This window comes from Eptesicus fuscus, chromosome 3 (assembly GCF_027574615.1).
Source record: "Eptesicus fuscus isolate TK198812 chromosome 3, DD_ASM_mEF_20220401, whole genome shotgun sequence".
Lineage (NCBI taxonomy): Eukaryota > Metazoa > Chordata > Mammalia > Chiroptera > Vespertilionidae > Eptesicus > Eptesicus fuscus.
Window position 1 is genome coordinate 9,649,320 of NC_072475.1, and position 19,911 is coordinate 9,669,230.

Genomic DNA, 19,911 nt, shown 5'->3' on the forward strand with positions numbered 1-19,911 from the left:
GATTAGGGTTAAATCAATTTTATTGATTTTAGAGAGAAAGGGAGAGAAACCTCCAACGTGAGAGTGAAACATTGATCAACTGCCTCGTCCCTGACCGGGGATCAAATTGGTAATCTGGATACGTGCCCTGACTGGGAATGGAACCCACAACCTTTTGGTGCACAGGACAACACTCCAAACAACTGAGCCACACCAGGGTCCCATATGCCATTTTTAAAAGAAAATGTGACAAGTCACTTCTCTGCCCAATATCCTCCAATAGCTGATTCCCTTAGCATTCAGAGGAAGGCAGCCAGGGTTTCTGTGGTCTGGCCTATCCCCTCACTTGACAATACCAAAATGGCACCTCTGGGTTTTCATCACACCCTGTTACTCTCCCCACACACCCTTGCACTCCTCTCCAGAAATTCTGCTCTCACTTACAGCCAATCCTCATCTTCCCACTTCTAGTCCAGAAACATGCCCCAGGCACATCCTCAGAGAGGATGTTCATATACTGTTGGCTCTTTCAGATGTGAGTTGGATGGGCCTCATTACTGATGTCTGGCATATCTGGGACTGCAACTTTGCTGAGACAATGAATGATGGCTTGTTACTCAAAGAAATGTAAGCTACAAACGCCCTCAGAGCATGTTGGTGGGTGACAGCCTGAGGAGATCATGAAAACAGGTAAAATCAAAGATGTTACATAGGAGGAAACAGCCTACTATTTTAAAATCAGGGGGCGATCTCCTTAGACATTCAATGTTTTATTTGCATGATTAACTGTCACATTTCTAATAGTGCATCAAACATCAAGAATAAGATTATTTCAAGGAAATCTTCTGGATAGACCCTCCTGCTCTCGAGTCTGCAGCTCAAATGTCCACCATGTCCAGCAGTGCAGAGATATGGAGCTCTGAGGCAATTTCTTCTTCCCTTGAACTTCGGATCAGCCTTTCCAGGTGCTTCAGCCGTTCAGTCAAAGATGTGCCTGTTGCCTCTGACAACTGCTGTTGTTCCCCCGTCCTTTCATTCTGTATAAATAGAAAGAAACTAAACATAGTTTTGGGATATCCATAACCAAGATACATTCTCTTTAAAGGCACCAGATTGGGCTCATGTTAGAAATCTTGTCTGGGGCATGCTGCACTCAACAAACTCCCCTCTTGACATCTATCATAGATCCTTCCAGCCTCTTCCAGCACATATACATACTCCTGGCATCGTCTGCACATGAACTGTTGCTCTGATGATTCTACCATGAACTTTCAGCATCAGTCATTTTTATAAAGTATCATTTCAGGAGCTACAAGTCACTTGAAACTCCCATCTTTGGATATTCAGTTTGTTTCCACTTTTATGTGCAGTATACTTAATACTACAGTGAATAAAAATACAATAATTTTTGTCATATACAGTAATTTCTCTAGGGCAGAATTATTAAGTCAAAGGTTACATATATTTTTAAGTTGTCTGCCAAACTGATAAATAGAAACAGTATGTCTTAATTTACTTCCCCTCCCCATGAAAGGACTTCTTAAAGCCAGTCCCAAAACATACCTTTTACCTGTCCAGCATTAACTATGATTAAAACTCTGGTTCTGCTTCTTCTACCACTGAAACAAAGATAGTGAGGTAGAGAGATCTAGCTTTGGAGCAAGTCAGGTCTGGCTTTGAAAAGCAGCTCTGCTGCTGACCAGCTGAACAAACTTGGATGAGGTCCTTGACTTTTGTGCACTTAACCTGCTCAGGGAAAGGTAGCCCAGAAAGGAAGGTGTGGGTGATGCCACAGCTGGGACAGTATGTGCTCCATAAACAGAAGACACTGTCATCACCTTGTTATTCTCCTCAAGCCCTTACTGAATGTCAGCACACAGTGGTGGGTTTTATTCAATTCTTCAGCATGTTTCAATTCCATTCTTAGTTCATTTCGCAAGCAGAAACTCAACATTAGTTGGGCCTCTATAACTGACAGATTAAGTTTAAGAAAAGATCTAATTTAAGCTAATTACTTATTGGTCATTATAACATCACACGCTGAATCAAGCATTAGTTTATGTCTAATTCTAATATAAATGCCAAATGTACTCTCTTCTCACCTGTGGGCTAGTAGTTGTGGATGTTTTAATCACAGGTTGGATAGTCTGAGGCAGAGACACCAGAGTCTGAGGAAGGTAGAGGGGAAGGGAAGTTGAATCTGTAAATGTTTCCGAGTCTTCAGACAACCACTGCTGAAGTTGATCTTCAAATCTAAAACATGTGAACATTAGGAAGCAAAAAATTAACTATCATTCACTTTTTCTCTACCTACATACTTTACATTGTTTAAAGCATTGCTTTTTATTAAGTATAGAACTAAGTTATGGCATCAATTGATAAAATTATTTAAAAAATTATTATCAGCCAAAACCGGTTTGGCTCAGTGGATAGAGCGTCGGCCTGCGGACTGAAAGGTCCCAGGTTCGATTCTGGTCAAGGGCATGTACATTAGTTGCGGGCACATCCCCGGTGGGGGATGTGCAGGAGGCAGCTGGTCGATGTTCCTCTCTCATCGATGTTTCTAGCTCTCTATCCCTCTCCCTTCCTCTCTGTAAAAAATCAATGAAAATATATATAAAAAATAAAATAAAAATAAAAAATTATTATCAGCCCTAGCCAGTGCTCAGTGGTTAGAGCATCAGCCCAAGGACTGAAGGGTCGCAGTTCGATTCCAGTCAAGGGCACTTACCTCGGTTGCAGCCTTGATCCCAGGCCCCAGCTGGGGCACATGCGGGAGGCAACCAATCGATGTGACTCTCACATCGATATTTCTCTCTCTGTCTCTCCTTCTCCCTTCCACTCTGCCTAAAAATCAATGGAAAAAATATCCTCAGGTGAGAATTATCAACAACAAAAAAAGTTTAATATCGCCCTGGCCGGTTTGGCTCAGTTGGTAGAGCGTTGGTCCAAGGACGGAAGGGTTGTGGGGTAGATTCCCAGTCAGAGGCACATACCTTGATTGCAGGCTCCATCCCAGGCCAGGTCAAGGCTTGTATGGAGACAGCCCATTAATGTGTGTCTCTCACATTGATGTTTTTCTCTCTCTCTCTCTCTCTCTCTCCCCGCTTCTTTCCTCCTTCCACTCTCTCTAAAGATCAATGGGAAAATATCCTCAGGTGAGGATTAAAAAAAAAGTCTTCTCTTTAATTTATACATCCAACTTATACTTAATGAGAAAGGTGGCATTTAGCCAAACACAATTGTTTTTATATGTTACTCAACATTATTCATAATTCTCTTTTACTTTATTTTCTCTGGCTTATTTTGGATTTTTGTGTCTATAATTAATTCTTATCTCTTGATGTAATATCTAAAGGTATAGATTGCTATTTACAATTTTAAATTAACTCATAATAATATCCTACCGCCACCAAACATTCTAGAGTTGTCCACTCCATACAATTGTCTCTTCAAGAAAAACAATCTGATCCAACTGTTTAAATGATACAGACTTAGGACAATCTACTTTTAGAAATCATGATACATTCAGTCATTCTTACAGAATATATTTATCAAGCCCCCACCAAATACTAGGCACATTCTAGATACCAGGGATACAGCACTGAAACAAAGCAGGTAAGGTCCAGGTCTAAGCAGCTTATACTTTAGTGAGGGGAAACAGAAGGGACACATATCTGGGGAAATGTGGTCTGAAGGGGAGAAAGACAAAGTGAAGACATGGAGACAGGGGGTGCTGGGAGGACAGGCAAGGAGGGACTGGAAGTGAGCATAAGGTGAGCCATAGGGATATCAGGGTTTAGCTGTGGAGCCCTGAGCAAAAGGAACAGGGAACCAAAAGGCCTGGCTATGCAGTCCCTGGTGTGCTGGAGGAAGGAGCAGAGGTCAGAAAGGAAATGGTAGGCAAGGCACAAAAAGCCTTGCCCATTCATAAGGATTTCGCCTGTGGTTCAGGCTCAGAGAGGAAGCCACTGGAAGGTTATGAGCAAAGGAATAATATGACCTTGCCTCACACTTGAAAGGCTCACACTGGGTGGGCCAAGGCTAGAGTATGGGCTACTGCAAACATGGTCTGATTCTGAATGTTTTGAATAGGATTTGTGGATGGACTAGATGTGGAGGGATGATTTCAAGGCATTAGGCCTGGTAGCTGGAAGGATGGAGTTGCCTTCAACTGAGAAGACCATTGTAGGAAGGGAAATTGGGAATTGGATTTGGAATGTTAGCTTTGAAATGGCTATGAAGGAAGTGGTAGGATATTCAAATCTGTAGTTCAGAGAAAAACTCAGGGTTTGAGAGATATATTTGGATTTGTAAGAATATTAATGTTATTTAAAAATCCATGAAATCACTGGGGTGTATGTACAGATAACACAGGTGCAAGGGGCAGAGAATGAGTGAGAGGTAGTGGGAGGAGAGGAAGAACCGACAGGAGTGGCCTGGAGAGTGTGACCAAGGGGGCAGGAGAGGGACTAAGGGCATTCTGGGAGCCAGGAGGGAGGGAGCAAAGGTGTGGAATGGTGCTGGGACTCGGGTTCATGGTCAGTTCAGCTGTGCGGCGGGCAGTGATCCTAACCAGAGTAGACATGAGGGGCAGAAAGGGGCTACAGGAAAGACTGGAAAGGAGAACTAGAGAAGTGAGAACCGCTGTTTTTGAGTTCACTATAAGGGAGCAGAAACACGAGGGTGGTGACTAGAGAGGGAAATGGGGCCACGGTAGGGAACAATGCCAGAAGACTGACTTTCAAGCACGAAGTGGCTTAAGGACACAGTGAGTGGAGGGAGGGGCTTCACCTCTTGCTCTCCTCTTTTTCCAGTAGAAGACTGCTGGACAGACACTGGGCCAGGAGCTCCTGGGCGGAGGCTCCGCGCATCAGGTCCTCCGTGCTGGGAACCGGCCCCTCTCGGCCACACTCTGCACTTCTCTTCCCTTTTCGGTGCATGTGAAGTAACGGAGTGGGAAACTTGTTTGCAGCAGGATAAAAAGTCTTTGTTTCCAAGCTGTAAGTACATGTTTTGAAACACTTATGATCAGAAAAGAGGGAGAAAGGGTTTCTCAGGAAATAGTTAGATGTGGGTGCAGAGAGAGCCTGAGACCCACCCCTTCCTGCTTCCAGCTTCCCTCATGGTCAGGGCTTCCCTCAGGTCAAGTGCAGGGCTAGGAGGGAGGGCAGCCTCTGCCTACGGGACTTGCGGTATCCTGGGCAGCTGGCCTTGGGGCATCCCTACTCTGTGTGTTGCTTCCCATCCCTGGATTATCAACAGGTCTCTACTCCCCCTATTATTAGCAAGGTTCTTATTTTTATATTTAGCTATTAAGTCCATCTGGAGCTAATATTTACAATCAGTGGGAGATAGCGAAGCTAACTTTTTTTCTAAACAGATGCCAATGTCTGCCTCCACATCCCCTAATTTGGCATTATATTTTTCTCACATATGGTTCTGTGTCTGGACTTTCTATTCCGATCCATTCGCCTACTGTAACTTTACTATTATGTTTTAACATCAGAAAGAGCAGGCCTTCCTTGTTATCCTTATTCAAAATGTTCTCAGCAATTACTACACATTTTCTCATCCTGATGAATGTTAGAATTAACCTGTCAAGACCAAGGGAAAAATCTTTTGTTTTTTTTTTTAAATTAGAAATACCCTGCCCTAGCCAGTTGCTCAGTGGTTAAAGTGTTGGCCCGGTTGCAGCCTTGATGCCCGGACCCAACTGGGGAGCATGCAGGAGGCAACCAATTGCTGTGTCTCTCTCATATCAATGTTCTCTCTCTGTCTCTCCCCTCCCTTCCACTCTGTCTAAAAATCAATGGAAAAAATATCCTCCAGTGAGGATTAACCAAAAAAAAGAAATGCCCTAACTTTATAGCTTAAGAACTGAAAATTTTATAGTCCTGTGTCCTTCCAATAGCAAGGGTAGCTTGCCCCTTATTTATGCAGGTTTTCTTTGCACCTTCAGGGGCCTCAGAGTTCCCCTGACAGGGGTTTAAGGCCTCTCCAGCTCAGTCTGCTTTCATGTTACAGGCATGTTGCTGCTGTGCATGGGACTTTTTGTACCTGGTAGATCAATCTATCTAATCACCTTCCTGAACTCTGCATGACTCTAAGGGTATAACTTGATCATCTTGAACTAACAACTTTACTATCTGGAAATGACAGTTTCTCCTTCCTTTTGATATTTATGCCACCTGTATCCCTGCACTGGGCAGGATTTCCAGGACAAAAGTAAACAGCAGTGACATCAGGGCAGCTCAGGATGGTTTGACTTTAGTGTTTCTAATGTTTTACCAAGAAGAATGGTTTTGGGGGCAGAAATATTTTTTAAACCCAAGTTTGAAATTTTTATTAGGAATGGGTATGAATTTTTTAGGCAGAAAAGGATATAAAAGCATGTCATCAACTACTAAATGAGCACTTATTTTTCTGTCATGGCACCATATTACACGAGTAGATAGCTCTTTGTTGATACTGTTTATCCTGGATAAAGCCCACTTGTGAATTTTTATGTACTGCAAGACTGCATGTGCTGACACTTTATTAAGCATTTTTGAACTAATTTGTGAGATGTCAGCTTTCTTTTGTCTGCACTCTCCCAGTTATGTTACGATTTCAGGGTCAGATTCATCTGATAAATGAAGTGAGATGCTTGCTTTTTTCTGCTTAAGAACCATTATCTACTACATGGGAATGATCTGTTTCTCAAGTATGTCACAATCTACCCACAATGGGCTGGATTCTGTGTACAGGGTATGAATTTCTGTCTGTGTACCCTGGATGAGAACTACATGGTTTGTTCTGTTGGGTGGAGGGATGACAGAAACACACAATGAACACAGATCTCACCACCCCTGATTCAGCTGGAGCTCCTTCTGCGTCTGCATTCTGGCTTGTTCCCACGACATAGGAACATCATATGTCTTCAACTGGTTTTTAAAAAAATATACACATATCTGACCATCTTCACTCAGTGCCTCTGAGAAAATATGAAAACAAATTTTAAACGAATATGAAAAAAGCAATAGGTGACCACTTGACATTTGCTTATAGTCACTGATTTCAGGAGAAGCCCCTCTGAGTTGTCACATGTTACATGACTCCCATTTGAGCCAACATGCTCCAAGTGTCCGTGGGTCACTCAAGGTTCAGTCAGGCTCATGCCCAGAGTGTGGAATGGCAAGGACAACTACTCAGAGCTACAAACTGTCTTAAACTCAGAGCCAGCCTAAGGGGCCATATCAGGGGGTTGAATCCTGGCTCTCCTGGAACCGTCTTAGCCAGGGGTCCTCAAACTACGGCCCGCGGGCCACATGCGGCCCGCCGAGGACATTGATCCGGCCCGCCGGGTGTTTTTGCCGCCGCTGCCTGTCCTACTTAGCAGCCGACTCGTCCCGGGCCCGCAGTGCGCATGTGTGGAATGTGCGCCGCACTCTCTGACTCCCCTCCTTCTCTCTGAGGGACAGTGAACTGGCCCCCTGTTTAAAAAGTTTGAGGACCCCTGGTCTTAGCTCTTCCCAATGTTTACAAGTCACCTGGAAGTCACGGGCTTACAGGAGGGAGTCCCAAGGAAAGGAAGAGTGGTGACCCACAGGAAAAGAAACAAATATCATCAAGTAAGCTTCTTTCTTTGCTGAAATTGGCCCAGTCGAGTCTCATGAGGAGCCAGCCCCATAGTGCCATACGTTAACTACCTGATGTGACAGGAAGCCTGGGGGGCGTCCAGTCCCTCAGCTTGTGGTTGATACACAAGGCAATGATGTCATCCCACGGGATCTCAGCAACTGAGGGCCCTGCCTCCCAGCCAGGGGAGGGGTTCTGGCTCTTCCACCTGACATAAGTTCTTCGGAGCAGGCTCTCCACCTGGGACTGGAGGACGGGCTGCGTCTGGCAAGAGCTGGGGATCTGGGAGGCATACTGGATAACCATGGAGCACACAGGAAGCCAGGGAGCTGGAGAGAAAGCATCTTGTGAGTCACTAGGTTTGGCCAAAGTACAAGTGGAAATCTACATGAAATGTTCTTCACTCTATATTAACTCAGGAGAAGGCAACCGTGTAGTTGAGAAGTCTGTTCTCGAATCTGAATACAATAAATCATAGCTGTTCAGGAAAGAGCATCTCCCTCCCCATGTCCTGACAAGGGACTCAGTCTCCTTAGACAAAATTCACAACTAAGGGTTCCCCCAGGGATTCTAATTGTACAGGCCCAGGAATCTGTACTTTAACAAGGACCAAGGTGAGGCTGGTACATGAGGTCCTGACTTCTCCGGGGAAACACTGACCTAGCTCACAGCACAGAGGGTTTGTGCTTTGTGCTTTGTTTCCCTTTGGATTCCTTCAAAAATGAGCATCTGTTAGACCTACTGAAGACCACACCCTGAAATTTAAAAGGGCACCTGAGCCCTATTTTCCATGCAGCCCAAGTGGCCCTGCCAGGGCCCCAGGCTGTACTACATAGCAGTGAACCGCCTTCTTCCCTCCTAACAGCATCAACAAGGGAAGAGCAATCTACATGCCCAGCCCAGGGGACCTGGAGATTGCATCAGAACAGCCCAAAGGCTTCAACCGCACAGCCAGAGCCACAGAACAGAGGCTTCTGACAAAGAAGGAACACTGGCTTTAAGTCAGCACTGAGTGCTGTGGCCCCAGCAGTGTGGGGACAGGACTGCATGGTCCCCACACTCTTCACCCTCATACCCCATGGTGCAGGCAGGACAGGACCTGCCGTCCACTCAGAAACTCCAGGCCTTGGGGTCAGTGCTCCTCCCACACCACAGACCACCTTCCTCCCAGGGGTCAGCAGATACCCACAGATTGCTCGATTGGCAGTGAAGGGCCAACTGTCACTTCACAAAACCCCTGCTCACTCTGACTCCTACACCCAAAGGCAGGTGCAGAATGGGGACAGGAGACACAGAATGGAGGCTATAAGAACCTCACACCAGTGCCCAATACCTGCCAGACTGCCACTGCAATAAAAAAGAAAATGGGTGCTCTGTTGCCCCCTATATTCATCCCCAGCCATCACCCCTCAGCCTGCGCACATACCGCCCGGGGGTGGAAGGTCCATCTGCGGAAGCTGAAAGCCCAGCACAGCCTGTTTCAGCCAGGCCAGGTGCTCCGGGGAATTCCAGTGAAGGTGAGGAAGCAGCTGGCTGCCCCCTGCCTCAGCAAACTCGGTGATGGGCCAGGACAGGTCGCAGAGCTGCTCGGAGGACACCACGAAGGCGAGAAAGTGCAGAACACTGTTGAACAGCTCGATGATGGCACCAGGCTCCTGAGAGGCCAGGCCGCCCAGCCGCCTCTCTTTTCTGTCATGGAAAAACCGGCCGCTAAACTCACGGCCAACCCCATCTTCCACATACTGAATGAGGGTCTGGCAGCAAAGGTCAAGGGCACAGGGGCAGTGGGAGAGCAGCCACTGCACGGCCTGGGAAACCTGGGAAGCAAAGACAATTGGAAGAGACTCGGTTAAGCAGGTCATGCTGTTTTTCAGAAGAGCTTTCTAAAGGAGCCCCACCCACAGCCGCTTCGGCAGGTGCCACCGGAGCACCAGCTTCTCAACCACGCTGGGGAGCAGAAGCTTCTGCTGCAGTGGAGTTTGGCCTCCTAGGGCCCTGGAGACATACAGCGAGGAGCCTAGGAGAGGGGTTCCGAGTCCCACCCCACCCCGAGGTGAGGCTGCAGGAACCCACTGGAAGGGCTCGGGCTTGAAGAAAACCAGCGCTGACATCCTCTTCACCATGCAGATAGGGAAACCACGTCTTCCAGTTCTTAGAAGGACTAACAGCTTCATTATATGCCTGGATGCTTGCACAGCCTGTCGTTATCTTTCTTCCTATAGTTACTTTTATTTAATTCCCCGCATTTCTTTTCCTAATATAAACGTCAGAACAGGCTTCCTTTTTTAAGGAAACTTCTGATAACATTATTTCTTCATATATTTCAAGAACCACCCTACAAAAATAATTTACATATCTGACCTTCAAATATAAGACATGAATGGTCATATTTTAAATCCATACCTATAAAACCCCTAAGAAAATGACATGAACAGCCCAGCCAGTGTGGGTCAGTGGTTGAGCATTAACCCATGAATCAAGAGGTCACTGGATCAATTCCCGATTAGGGCATATTGCCTAGGTTTCGGAATCGATCCACAGTAGAGGATGTGCAGGAGGCAGCCAATCGATGTTTCTCTCTTTTCCTCTCCCTTTCTCTGTCTCTCTAATATCAATAAGAATATTTTGTTTTTAAATTTCATTTTTTGCAGATAGCAGGACTATGGGCAAATTTTATCTTTTATTTCTATTTCTGCTTATATTTTTAGGTTACCTTTTAAAAATAAAATTTAGCCCTGGCCAGTGTGGCTCAGTGGATAGAGCGTCAGCCTTCGGACTGAAGGGTCCCAGGTTCGATTCCGGTCAAGGGCATGTACCTTGGTTGCAGGCACATCCCCGGTAGGGGGTGTGCAGGAGGCAGCTGATCGATGTTTCTCTCCCATCGATGTTTCTAGCTCTCTATCCCTCTCCCTTCCTCTCTGTAAGGAATCAATAAAAAAATTAAAAAATAAAAATAAAAAATAAATATAAAAATAAAAATAAAATTTAAAAATGTAAGCAGCAATATACACCAAATTCAAGATAGAGCAAGAAGATTAAAACTGAACTATCTGGTTGGACCTTTAAAAATAATGAAACCTTACCTTATTTGTGCCTTGCAAATCATTAATGGAATCAGGAATTTCAATAATGATATAATCTGAAATCAGCTTAGCTGAAACCAAATCCTGTAGCATCAGACCTTGAAAAGAAACAGAAGTCACCTGTCTTCTGCTGAGTCTGTGTATGAGCAGATACCTCACTGCACTGACCCCGCCCAGACCTGCTCCCAGTCACTACAGTGGCTGCTATCCCGACTCCCGCCATTGAATTGCCAGCACTTCCTCAGACCCGGGGCTCAACCCATTTATGGAACATGCTGGTTCATCAAGGAGACAGCCTCACAAACCATCATCCACTTCCTTCTCCACGGCGTCCCCGCCCAGGCTGGGTGCGAGCACCACCAGCGGCAATGCAGGCTGGAAGGGCTTGGCCTGCAGGAGTTGCTTGAGCTGCAGCAGTGCCGACAGCCAGTACACGTCCTCCTCTGCAATGTCCTCACTCTTCGCTTTGGGGGCAAGCAGCAGCATGAGGCCACTGGCTCCCAGGAGCTCATTCTGTGTCTCCACAGCATCCAGGGCGCCGTCACTGAGAGCACCGTAGGCTACCTGGAACAGCACCATCAGGGGACAAATCAGTAGTGAACATCAGCCCCAGAGCAAGCGCAGCCAAACTGCATTGCACTGTGGGCCAGCCTCCCTCCATGAGGCCATAAATTATTGCCAGAAACAGCTGGATCAACGGGTAATTCAGCCTCCAGCTATAATTGTTTTTGAGCATGTTACTTTCATATTAACAGTCACTCTTAAACAGTTATAAAAACAGGTTAAGCCCTAACTGGTTTGGTTCAGTGGATAGAGCATCGGCCTGCGGACTGAAGGGTCCCAGGTTCGATTCCAGTCAAGGGCGTGTACCTTGGTTGCGGGCACATCCTCAGTGGGGAGTGTGCAGGAGGCAGCTGATCGATGTTTCTCTCTCATCGATATTTCTAACTCTCTATCCCTCTCCCTTCCTCTTTGTAACAAACAACAGCAACAACAACAAAAAAAACAGGTTAAGCCCATAAGTAAGGCAAGCCAGCAGCAAACAAGGGATTTCAACCCATTTCTAGAAAACACTGGGAAGATGGGAACAATCACTGGGTTGGGAAAGCAGAGGAAGCTACACCTGTGGGGCTACACACATGGTGTGGAGAGACCCAGGCCAGCTGAACTTGCAAAAGCCCAGAACACCCAGAGGGTCTGGGAGGGATGAGTCACACACAGAGCAATGGCCCTACAGGTCATTAAGGAAACTTCTGGTAACCCCCACTAACCACATGGCCTTTAAGCGCAACCTGCACCCTAGGCAGGAGTCTGTCCCTGAGAGGATCCAGTCACAGGGGCATCTCCAGGCAAGTGGGGGACACTTGGCCACTTCCCACCTTACACTGAAAGCACAGCAGCTGCCCTAGGAGCCTGTCCAGAGAAAAAGAACACCCAGGAAATAGATACCCAGGTCCTGACATTTGGCGGTCCCCCAAAAAAGGACGGCTTGCCATTCAGTTACCCTCCACCCACCCCAAACACAGAGCTTATGGCCAGCCCTTTAAGGGCCTCACTTGAGTATGGCAGACAGTCTGAGGAGAGCAGCCAACATAAGAGACCAGAATTATAGAAAAAAGAAACCCAAAGCAAACAGACAAAGCAGGGAACATAAGAAAACTTAGAAAAAAAATCCTAATTTCCTCAGAGACATAAGATCACGCATCCAAAATAGTCACAAGGTGATTATGTCAAATAAGGAATTTAAAAAAGGAAATAAATATGGAATAAAAAAACATTTGGAATATAAAGTCAAGGAAATTTCCCAGAACACAATATAAAAAAGCAAGACAGAAAATAGGATGGTGCTCTGGCTGGTTGCTCAATGGTTAGAGCTATCAACACCAAGTGCTCAATACTGAAGCCCACTTCCTGCCCTGCACTGCTGTTTTCCAAGTAAATAAGACACACATCTGGTTTTATTTCTGAAACCTAAAATTCATTTATGCAGATCTGAATCTAATGCAGAAACAGGTTCTCATTAAATAAGAATCTCTCAAGAAACCAAATAATGTGAGTATTATGCAAACACCTATAAAGAGCAAAAATTAGAACTTGTAATGGAAAACTGAGGACAACCTGAATGTAAAACAAAATCAACTAACCTGAAATGTCCAATGTTGAACCTAGACAGTAGCTGGGTTCAAGTTTAGTGAAAACTAAATAGGATCAAAAAGGGGTGGGGGGTGGGGAGGATAGGGGACATACGTAATACTTTCAACAATAAAGATTTTTTATTTTTTAAATATATTTTATTAATTTTTTACAGAAAGGAAGGGAGAGAGATAGAGTTAGAAACATTGATGAGAGCCCTAACCGGTTTGGCTCAGTGGATAGAGCGTCGCCCTGGGGACTGAAAGGTCCCAGGTTCGATTCCGGTCAAGGGCATGTACCTTGGTTGCGGGCACATCCCCAGTAGGAGGTGTGCAGGAGGCAGCTGATCGATGTTTCTCTCTCATCGATGTTTCTAACTCTCTATCCCTCTCCCTTCCTCTCTGTAAAAAATCAATAAAATATATTTTTTAAAAAGAGAAAGAAACATTGATGAGAGAGAAACATCAATCAGCTGCCTCTTGCACACTCCCAACTGGGGATGTGCCCACAACCAAGGTACATGCCCTTGACTGGAATCGAACCTGGCACCCTTCAGTCCGCAGGCTGACGCTCTATCCACTGAGCCAAACCGGTCAGGGCAACAATAAAGATTTTTAAAACCATTACTTTTTTGCTAAGACCTGATGTATCAGGAAGCTATCTTAACAGTGATGTCAGTAGTGAAGTCTAACCATCACTGATTTTAGTGGAATGCTGTTTCTTATCTCTCAGGTTAATTACCAGAGGCCAATAAATATAGAATTCAGGGCTTCTGAATGATGTGCAGAAGAGCACAGGTGCATCTATGCATTTGTCAGGATGGTTCTGAGTTTCACCAAGTTCTCACAGTGGTCTATGACCAGAGACGGGTAAGGCTCATTGTGCTCCAGACACTAGCCTGGTATCCCACACCAATAGGGGTCCATGGGATGTTTATGAGCCTCCCACATTCTTTCAAAACCACTTCAGGCATGTATGATTCCAGTAATGTTTGGGCATGAGAGAAAATAAGACAATCACAGAAGTAAATACACGAAGTGATTATCACTCACCTTTATACACACGCTGACAGAAACTGTCTGATTCCCTTTGCTGCTGAGAGCGTTAAACAGCGCGAGTGTCTGAATTTCACCAGCATCACTGCATGTGTCATCCGAGCCATCACCTCCCATGAACTTGACTTTCAACCAATCTGCCAGAATTCTGTGAATAAAAGAAAACAACACTTGAAGAAGAATCCTATTCTAAAACTAAACTATAAGTAATTTGGAAAGAGAAATCACACAGATGTAGGTCCACAGACACAAATTCTACTGTGAAGTAGATCTGCACAAAACACTATGGGGATCTATCTTTTGGTAAGAGGAGAGAGCACTCAGGAACTGGTTCATTCTAATGTGACTTAAGATTCTAGAGCAGTAAGAAAAGATTCTAAGCAATAGAAAAGATCCTTAGAGTTTAAAATACACATGTTTTACAGAATCTAATTTCTCAGTCCTGAGACCTTAAGAATTCTTGGGACATATATCTCCTAATGAATTAGCAAATCAGAAGACAGCTATTTTAAGAAATGAATCATTTAAATACTTTTAAAACACCACAACTCTCATCTTTGTTCAGCTGTCATATGTGATAAGCTTTATTACTTTCTTTTTCTTTAGCCTACATATGTTCCTGCTTAAAAAATAATGTGTTCAGAGAACGTAATACCCTCAGACATTGCTGACAGGAATGTAAAATGGTACAGCCAGTATTACTGGAAACAGCTCAGCAAATCTTCAAACACTTAAACATAGAGTTACCACACAACATAGCAATTCCACTCCTAGGTATATAACCAAGAGAACTGCTAACATATATCTACATAAACACAAATGTTCATAGTAACATTAATGGAAGTGGGAACAACCCAAATATGCCCATCAACTGATGAACAAATAAAATGTGATAAATTCATTCCATGGAATATTACTCAGCCACACATACACACACACACACACACAAAAGGACTGATATATTCTCTACAACATGAACGTAGAAAACATTTGTGCTGAGTGAAAGATGCCAGTCATAAATCCCACATGCAGTATGACTCCGTTTATATAGGATGTCCAGGAAGGCAAATGCATAGAGCCTGAAAGCAGATTAGTGGCTGCCAGGGTGGAAGGTAGGGAGGAATGGAAAGTGACTGGTAATAGATATGGGGATTCTTTTTAAGTGAAAAAATGTTCTGGAATTAAATCCTGATGATGGTTATATAATGCTGTGAATATACTAAAAACCAGTGAAATGGATACTTTAATGAGTGAAATTTATATGTGAATTACATCTCAATAAAGCTGTTAAAAAAGAAAAGTAACATGTTTTATAGTTGCTTTAAAAATATGGAAGCAATTTGGTTATAGGAAATAATGCCATGTTGACTTTTTGGATTTCTTTTTTAAAATGCCAAAGTTTTCTTCTACGAAAAAAATGGAACTATAGCAGACAAATTGTAAACTGTCTTCCACAAGATTCCAAAATGAAGCAGGCTCTATTCAATACACCTTAGTGTAGCTTTAAATAACAACTCTGAAATGCTTTTGGACAGACTATTACCAAGTTTACAGAATAAAAATTTAAATAATGTGAAGTGTCAATTTCAAATCACAAACAAAGCAGACTGCAGTCTAAGCACCAAAGCTTAAACCTACACATCAGTGTTCCCACCATGCACGAGAGGAACACGCCACTCTGACCCCAGCCACCCTCGCGCTGCTCCAGTGCCAGCCACTCCCGGGAGAAGTGCTCCACCACCCGAGGCTGCCTTCCCAGCATCAAACCCCCCGAGGGAACCCCTCCCTGACCTGCCAGGACTCTCTGGGGACTGCTCTTCTCCGTAGTTGGGCAACACCAGCACCAGCTTCCAAAACACATGCTCCCTGCTACCAGGGAGGTGCTCAGCCACAAGGGATGGCAGGTCCAGGGGTGCCCACGCTGCATCACTGGAAGGAACAGACAGAGCAAGGTGGGTGAGCTGGTGGTGCTCAAGCCCCGGGCAGGAGCAGCTCGCACGGCGGGAGCAGGACAGACCTCAGTAGCTGCTGGTGGAAGTGCTGGACCTTCAACTGGTGCGTTGTCTTGTTCCTGAGCCACCTGAGCCTACAAAGAAAGGGAGGACAATACAACACTGTGCCTACGTGAGGCCAGCTCAATGTCATGGTAAGTACTTACACTGATGGTTTCAGTAAAAGTAACTGGTGGAAATAGGAGACCAAGAAAATTTTTTCTGATAAGTGGATCAGTCAAAAGACCTGTTCATTCCACAGATATCAATTATCGACCATGTATCAATCATGGGAGACGGCGGTAAACAGAGCAAATCCCTGCCCTTTAGAACACTCGCTGTCATGGGGAAAGACACGCCTCTGCATGGGTATGCTGTGGTCTCACACAAGGCGGTCAAAGAAGTGATATGCGATAAGCTGTCACTTCTAAAGGAAATAAGGGGGAACAGCATGACAATTTCAGGGGGGAGGGGGGCCATGCCAAGGCAGGAGTGGGCTTGTGTGCAGAGGACACAGAGACAGCAGTTGGGGTTTGGAAGAGGAGGCAAGGGCTGCCATACAAGGACTCAGGGAGCAGAAAGATGTCAACAAGAGGCACAAGGTGACCAGACTCAACTGTGATGGTGAGAACACCAGGGTGTAGAGGTCAAGGGCAGAAGCTGGCAGACAGACAGGCTGGCAGCAGAGGTAGTGAGGGCAGTGCTCTAGAACGACAGCCCGAGCCCAGGTGCCTGATCTAAGCTCAGGGAAGACAGGCTGGCATTCCATGGAAGGCCCCGAGTGGGGCAGGCTGGGTGAAAAGTAGGTTCTGACATCGGGTTGGGAATTGGATACAGAACTCTGGAACACAGGATACAGGAGCCTCGGCCAGAGATGCATGAGGGGAGTTGTCAGTGTGAAGGACAGAAAAAGATTACCAAGGAGGGAGCAGCAGGGAAGAACAGGGGGCAGGGGGCTGTGCTGAGAGTGTGTTTGGGGGGAGGGGGGTGACAGACAAAGCAGCCATGACCTTAGGAGGAGGCCAGGCCAGTGCCCAGGCTGCCATGGGTCAAAGAGGAGTGCTCTGACCACAGAGTGCATCTGAGACAGGTCAGCGCTATTGCCCACCCCACTTACAGAGGCAGAAACAGGATCTCAGAAATCTAGGCAACCACAGTTTGTTGGAGTCAATGAAACCCTGGAGACAGTTTTCAGAGAGAACGTCCCGTGACAGCCCAGGGAAAGATGAGGCACACCATGAGACGCAGATGGCGTGCTGCTACAGCCCCTCCATGCTGCCTTCTCCCGGGCTCCCCACTGGGCCTGAAGAGAGGCCGAGCCCTGCACGGCTAGCACTGGATAGCCCAAGCGAAGACCTGGGCAGGGCCCTGAGGAGCTGCACATGCTCAGGGTGACTGGGAGGAATGGCAGGGAGGGCCATGCCAAAGGGGCACAGGAGGGAGCCCCATGAGGAGAGACTGGAGGGTGGGAGGTGGAGTCACTAAAATGCTGTTGCAGCCGAAACCGGTTTTGCTCAGTAGATAGAGCGTCGGCCTGGGGACTGAAAGGTCCCAGGTTCGATTCCGGTCAAGGGCATGTACATTGGTTGCGGGCACATTGTGCAGGAGGCAGCTGATCGATGTTTCTCTCTCATCGATGTTTCTAACTCTCTATCCCTCTCTCTCTTCCTCTCTGTAAAAAATCAATAAAATATAAAAAAAATAAAATAAAATAATTCTTTAAAAAAATAAAAAATAAAAAAATAAAAATAAAATGCTGTTGCAGAAGACAGAGGGAGCCGGTGTGAGTGAGGCAGCAGGAGAAATGACAAAGCAGCAGAAGAATCCGGAAGCATGGGAAACAGGAAGTAGGAGTGGCAGTGAGTCCACATGGACCTCTGATTCCACAAATGAGAATGGACATAGTGTATTCTCAATTCAGGACAAAAACAGGTGGTTCCAACTAAAATGCAATTACCAGGACCCCAAAAGTTTTAAGGGGAAAAGGCATATAAATCAAAGCAGACAGAGCACCCATATGTCCACAACTGGAGGGAAAGACACCTGCAAAAGTGCAGTCCTACATCCACTCTCTGACGCCATCTATCTTCCCCCGCAACACAGAGGTGGAACAGGGGGCACTGAGAGGTGCTGTGGCAAGCTGAGCGCTGACCTGGTGCAGGAGATGCCCACTTTCCCTGCGTGGCCAAGGTCCAGGAGGCCCTTGGCCAAGTTCTCCTCAGCAATGGGACACTCTGCACTGGGCACCAGTGCCATCAGCCGATCATTCACATCCACACAGCAGGGCGCTGCAGGGAAGGCCCGCATCTGGCGCCTCAGCTTCTTCCGGGCTGCAACAGCTTCCCTCCACCTGAGGACACACCAACACATCATCACCGCGTGTGTTAAAGGCTCACCACAGGGACAAACGCAAACATAAGCTCCGGCATCATTAACATGGGAGCACAGTTTTTGGCAATATGTTTCATCTTTTTCAGCAACAGTCCTGAAATTAAAAAATTAGTCAGAAGTAAAACTCAAGGGGAAAAAAAGTTTAAAAATAACAACTCAGGCATAGGAGAGGCCTGAAGCAAATGAATGGTGGTAAGCAAAGAAAGTGACAACTTAATAGCTAATGCGGACGGCTCTCTGGAGGGCCAGTTTGGCAATATGGATACAAGGTACATAGACCCTTTGACCCAGCAACCACCACTGATGGAACTTTATCTCCAGACGTGTGCACTGTGTGTGCAAGATGGTTACTACAGTACTCTTTGTCGAGGCTAGAGAGAGAAATCCACGTGAAAGTCCATCCACAGGGCCAGGGGGGCCATTTACAAGTGCCACTGGCAACAACTGGGAAAGCTGACATGCTGCTGTGGTCAGGCCTCCACCTCCTAGCCTAGCAAATGGGAGGAAAGAATGACTGGGCACAGAGCTGGCAACACGCTCCCAGATGTGCTAAGAACTACAAAAAGGACAGACGTGTCTGTGGGTACACAAGCAGCTGAAGGAAGATGGCCTCTCGTGGAATGGAGACTCACTGCTCACTGCTCCCTTTCATGTGGCTGCAACTGCCAAGGAACACTAGCACTTATTTTAAATTTTACATGAACTGAATCACCATACAAATTATGTAACACATATACGCCCAGTTTAGAGATTAATGATGAATCAAACACCCACATCCTTTCATCCATTGAGAAGCAGTGCCTCTGATGCCCATGGAACCTCCTTAGTCACATGCCCTCTTATTCCCAAAGTAACCACTATGCTGTGTGTTCATTATTTTCCTTCTTTTCTTTAGGCTTACACTACTATACATAAGACCGAAACAATCTATCTGAATATACACCGCTCGTATGTTGTATACATTTCTGTAGGAATTATCTTTTTTCATTATAAATTATGTTTTGCACACAGCTATAATTGGCTTGGTTTGTTCATGCCATCTCCCTGTGTATAGTGCAAGGGTAAACTAGAAAAAGCAACCTTTAAATATTAGTCAAAACACAGAACAATCCTCCCCAAACTAATTCCTTACTTATCCCTTTATACCTTTTAGGAAAGAACGTGTAACGTGTTTGTGTGTGTGTGTGTGAGTGCACATGTGTGCGTGTGTATAATTGTCCGTTTCTGAAAGTATAATCTTTGTAAAAAGACTCCTGTGTGCATGGATTTATCTGTAAGAACACGTAACTTACCTCTGAAGGTACTTGCAATAGCACTGAAGTTCCTGGAGGGTCTCCTTTGCAGTCTGGAAAATCTCCTCCCCGAGAAACAAGTCCACCAGGTGGGCACAGACTTCCTCACAGCAACGGGCCATGCGGACCTTCTGGTCTGCCTCCACTGCACTCCTAGGAAACAGGGCCATCAGCATGAGAGCCACTGCACCAGGGCCCACACACACTGAGGGCTTGCCTTAAAAGTACAAGAGTCCGTATCTTTTATACTGATATGTAATTACATTCTTGCTGCAAGAGAAACTTCAAGATTTTCATTTTACTTAAGGTACAGCCATTTGGAAAGGAATATCATACAACAAGCATAAGAGAAAAAGAACAAAATTAC

At 45.6% G+C, this 19,911-nt stretch overlaps 1 protein-coding gene across 2 annotated transcripts in view; it reads right to left on the reverse strand.

Moving 5' to 3' along the window:
- Positions 1-733: 733 nt before the first annotated feature.
- Positions 734-19,911, reverse strand: part of MCM3AP (minichromosome maintenance complex component 3 associated protein) — a 41,488-nt gene continuing 22,310 nt past the window's right edge. For both annotated transcript variants that reach the window (XM_028151725.2, XM_008145638.3), the window contains 13 exons: positions 19,545-19,697; positions 18,014-18,211; positions 15,888-15,956; positions 15,662-15,799; positions 13,868-14,018; positions 10,988-11,246; positions 10,683-10,780; positions 9,026-9,416; positions 7,671-7,928; positions 6,826-6,955; positions 4,774-4,980; positions 2,082-2,232; positions 734-1,016 (listed from right to left, as the gene is read on the reverse strand). In XM_028151725.2, the coding sequence (XP_028007526.2) occupies positions 858-1,016; positions 2,082-2,232; positions 4,774-4,980; positions 6,826-6,955; positions 7,671-7,928; positions 9,026-9,416; positions 10,683-10,780; positions 10,988-11,246; positions 13,868-14,018; positions 15,662-15,799; positions 15,888-15,956; positions 18,014-18,211; positions 19,545-19,697 (2,362 nt within the window). In that variant the 3' untranslated portion in view covers positions 734-857. The remainder of the gene's footprint in view (positions 1,017-2,081; positions 2,233-4,773; positions 4,981-6,825; positions 6,956-7,670; positions 7,929-9,025; positions 9,417-10,682; positions 10,781-10,987; positions 11,247-13,867; positions 14,019-15,661; positions 15,800-15,887; positions 15,957-18,013; positions 18,212-19,544; positions 19,698-19,911) is intronic.